The sequence below is a fragment of the Gobius niger genome, assembly GCF_951799975.1.
Source record: "Gobius niger genome assembly, chromosome: 10".
In the NCBI taxonomy this organism is placed as follows: domain Eukaryota; kingdom Metazoa; phylum Chordata; class Actinopteri; order Gobiiformes; family Gobiidae; genus Gobius; species Gobius niger.
Window position 1 is genome coordinate 34,545,182 of NC_136861.1, and position 3,663 is coordinate 34,548,844.

At 38.1% G+C, this 3,663-nt stretch overlaps 1 protein-coding gene across 1 annotated transcript in view; it reads left to right on the forward strand.

Moving 5' to 3' along the window:
* Window positions 1-584: 584 nt before the first annotated feature.
* praf2 (PRA1 domain family, member 2) overlaps window positions 585-3,663 on the forward strand; it is a 10,207-nt gene continuing 7,128 nt past the window's right edge. Inside the window, exon 1 of the mRNA XM_079565371.1 lies at window positions 585-792. Coding sequence (XP_079421497.1) covers window positions 614-792 — 179 coding nt within the window. The 5' untranslated portion in view covers window positions 585-613. The remainder of the gene's footprint in view (window positions 793-3,663) is intronic.

The following is a 3,663-nucleotide window of genomic DNA, read 5'->3' on the forward strand; positions in this document are numbered from 1 at the left end:
TCATTTTATTTATCTTTTTTTTTGTCATTTTTTTGTCACATATTTGTCATTTTTTCGTCAATTTTTCGTCAAAGTTTTCTCACTTTTTTGTCACATCTTCATCATTGTTTTCGTCTCAGTTCTGTCGCTATTTTCACACCTTTTTTCCAGAAGCTTTTGGATTGGGGTAAAGCCAAGCTGGAGAAAATGTGCTCGGTTCAGGTGGGAGTTAAGGGGTTAAGATGTAAGAGATTCATTTTACTCAAGTAGAAGTAAAAAGTACTGCATGATAAAACCACTCTGAGAAGTACAATTTCTTCAACAAAGTTACTCCAGTGCATGTACTTGAGTAAATAACTGAGTTCCCGCCTCTGCTAGCATCACAAGCTACTGACTGGTCACAAAATAATGAGAAAAGCAGGCAAAGCTAATGCTAACGTCCACAAAGTAACCTCACAGATGTTGTAACGTTTGTTTGAAAAACTGAACAAACTTGACATCCGCGCACGCGCTCTTCCCCCCCCCCTCTCACGGCCTCGCGCTCTCTCCTCCCCGCCCCGCAACGGCGCTTGAGCCCACGTGCCTCCGCGCGGTGCACTGCGGGAAGGCGAGTTTCCCCGGCGCGCGGAAAAAGATGGCAGACGTGCGGCCGCCACCCCTGCGGACTCTGGACGACTTCGCGCTCGGCTCGGCTCGGTTCGCGGTCCCCAACGTGCGGGACGCGGACCGCTGGAACAACCGCGTGGTCAACAACCTGCTGTACTACCAGAGCAACTACCTGGCGTGCGCGCTGGCCTGGCTGCTGCTCGTGGGGTGAGTGCGTCCCGGAGGATGTGGAGCCTGACGTGGGCACAGCCGCTGCCTCTGGCTCCGGCTCTGGCTCCGCTCTCCCGCGCGTGGATCATTGAACGAGTGTTTTCAAACTGGCCCTTTCTTCCAAGTAAAAGTAGGATAGTTGATGAAATAGGAAAGAGAGTAAAAGTATTTGGTGAAAATACTTTGCTACTTAACCTCTTACGCCTTATCCGAGCATTTTCTGCGGTTCGGCTTTATCCAAATCAAAAAGCTTGGGGAAAATGTGACAAAAATTGCACAAAAATGTGACAATAATTCAACAAAAATGCGACAAAAATGTAACAAAAATGCGACAAAAATGTGACAAAAATGCGACAAAAATGTGACAAAAATGTGACAAAAATGCGACAAAAATGTAACAAAAATGCAACAAAAATGCAACAAAAATGCAACAAAAATGCAACAAAAATGTGACAAAAATGTGACAAAAATGTGACAAAAATTAGACAAAAATTAGACAAAAATTTGACAAAAACTGAACAAAAATGTGACAAAAACTGAACAAAAATGTGACAAAAATGTGACAAAAAATCAACAAAAATGCAACAAAAATGCAACAAAAATGCAACAAAAATGTGACAAAAATGCAACAAAAATGCAACAAAAATTCAACAAAAATTAGACAAAAATGTGACAAAACTGAACAAAAATGTGACAAAAACTGAACAAAAATGTGACAAAAATGCAACAAAAATGTGACAAAAATTCAACAAAAATGTGACAAAAATGCAACAAAAATGTAACAATAACTCAACAAAAATGGTGAAAATACTTAGCTACTTAACCTCTTACGCCTTACCGAGCATTTTCTGTGGTTCGGCTTTATCCAAATAAAAAAACTTGGGGGAAAAAAAGCAGCAAAACAGCAACAAAAGTGAAAAAAATCAAGGATGTAAATGCAAAAAAAAAAAAGAAGAGAAAAACTCAGCAAAAAAGTGACAAACGCAACAAAAAAACTGGCAAAAATGTGAATAAAGCTACAACGCAAGGAAAAAGATCAGTTTTGTAGGTCTTAGCTTTCAAATGAGGCGTTACACTGGTGGCCTATCGGCAAAGAGGAGAGGATGCACTCGGTTTAGGCCGGTGGTGAGAGGTTAAAGGTCCTATACCTGAGTTTTTTTTAAATGACTAACTTTGAAAGAGGAAGCCACTGAATTAAACGTGTCATTTGCAGTACACGTATTCACAGCATCCCAATGCTTTACAGATGAGTTTATAGTTCACTTAAACAAATAGATAAAGGCTAAATTATATCATTCTTATTCATATTTCGAAATATAACTTGATACTTGGATTATAATAATAGGCTACGTTATAAAACTGATATTTGAAGTGCAGTTTCTTAAAAAGGGCTTGAAAATATATTTATTGAATACAAAAGGAAGGTCACACTTTATTTTACACTGCCTTGATACATTGTTACTAAATTATGTACTATTTACTAAATTTTACTAAATTTAGTACATTTTCAATTTAGTGCAATTTACAATTTACAATTTAATTTACAATTAGTAAATTGTAAATTGAGTAAATAACAGTAATTTAGTAAATAACAGTAATTTAGTAAATAACAGTAATAACAAGTACCTATGTAGTGGCAATGGCATAATGTCTACAAGTAGAGTAGAGTTTAGGGTCGTATGTCTTATTACATTATGTTCCTCCAAACTGTATATTATTTTTCTATTGTGTATATGTATCAAGGGTAAAATAATTGTAGTAAAAAATATATTGAATAGAATTTTTTTTTAAATTTATTTACATACGTTTTTAAAAAGTAAACTGAAAAGAATAATAATAATAATACATAAGTCATATATATCGCTTTTCGGGGGACACAAAGACGGTTTACAAATGAAATTAACTTATTTGTATCAGTCGTGTTTTTTCAAACTGTTGGGGGCCACAAATTTAAGAGTATGGTGGGCCAAAGATCCTGTTCAGTCAAACGTTCAAATTCCTCACACCATCACACCGTTATTTAAGCTTAGAACCTTAAAGCCAGCTCTGTATCACAGTAGAATATTAGTTTTAGAGGTTCTAATCATGTTGAATGGTTAAACGTGCAGTAAAAATGACCATCTCTGGGGTTGTGTGCAAAGTTAACAAGAACTCAAGAAGACTGTAAATCTCTCAAACCCACAGCACTCAAAAAAAACCTTTCAAACCTCTCTTACCTTTGATTTAAAGAGTTCAGGGGCTCAGGATCTGATGATTTTGGCAAAACAGTTTTTGCTCAAAGAGGATTCCTGTTTTTGGTTCTCGTCCTTTTTTGGTGAATAGAACATCTCCCGAGTTACTGAGAGGTACACCTGACCTGAGTATCACTTGACCTCCTTTTGCTGGTATTATTTGTTTCACAAAAGAACCGGCTCCAGCTGACAAAGGCGTGTGGACAAAAGATCGTCACAAGTCTCTGGTTTTCTGTGTCAGAGTATTAACATTTTGATTTATGGGTAAAATCGAAATTTCCGAAGTCCAACAACGTTATTGAGACCAGCGGTGGTCAAAGCACTTGATTTCATTTGACTTGAGTGCGGTATTTCCGGACTATATTGCTCCGGAGTATAAGTCACACCAGACAAAAAATACAAAATGAAGAAGAAATAAACATAAGACGCTCCGGAGTATAAGTCGCACCAGCCTTGGCAACTACCTGGGCATGGAGGCGTAACTGCACCATTGACAAGCCTCTCCCGGCAGCACGTTGTTCAAGCACCCGTTTGCGAACTTCGAGCTTTGACCATCTAGCTTTAAGCCCGTGATTAACTTTTTTGTTTTCTTCATTGCGCTAAAAGTAACCTCCGCTTTTCGCCAGTCCCTCACAAG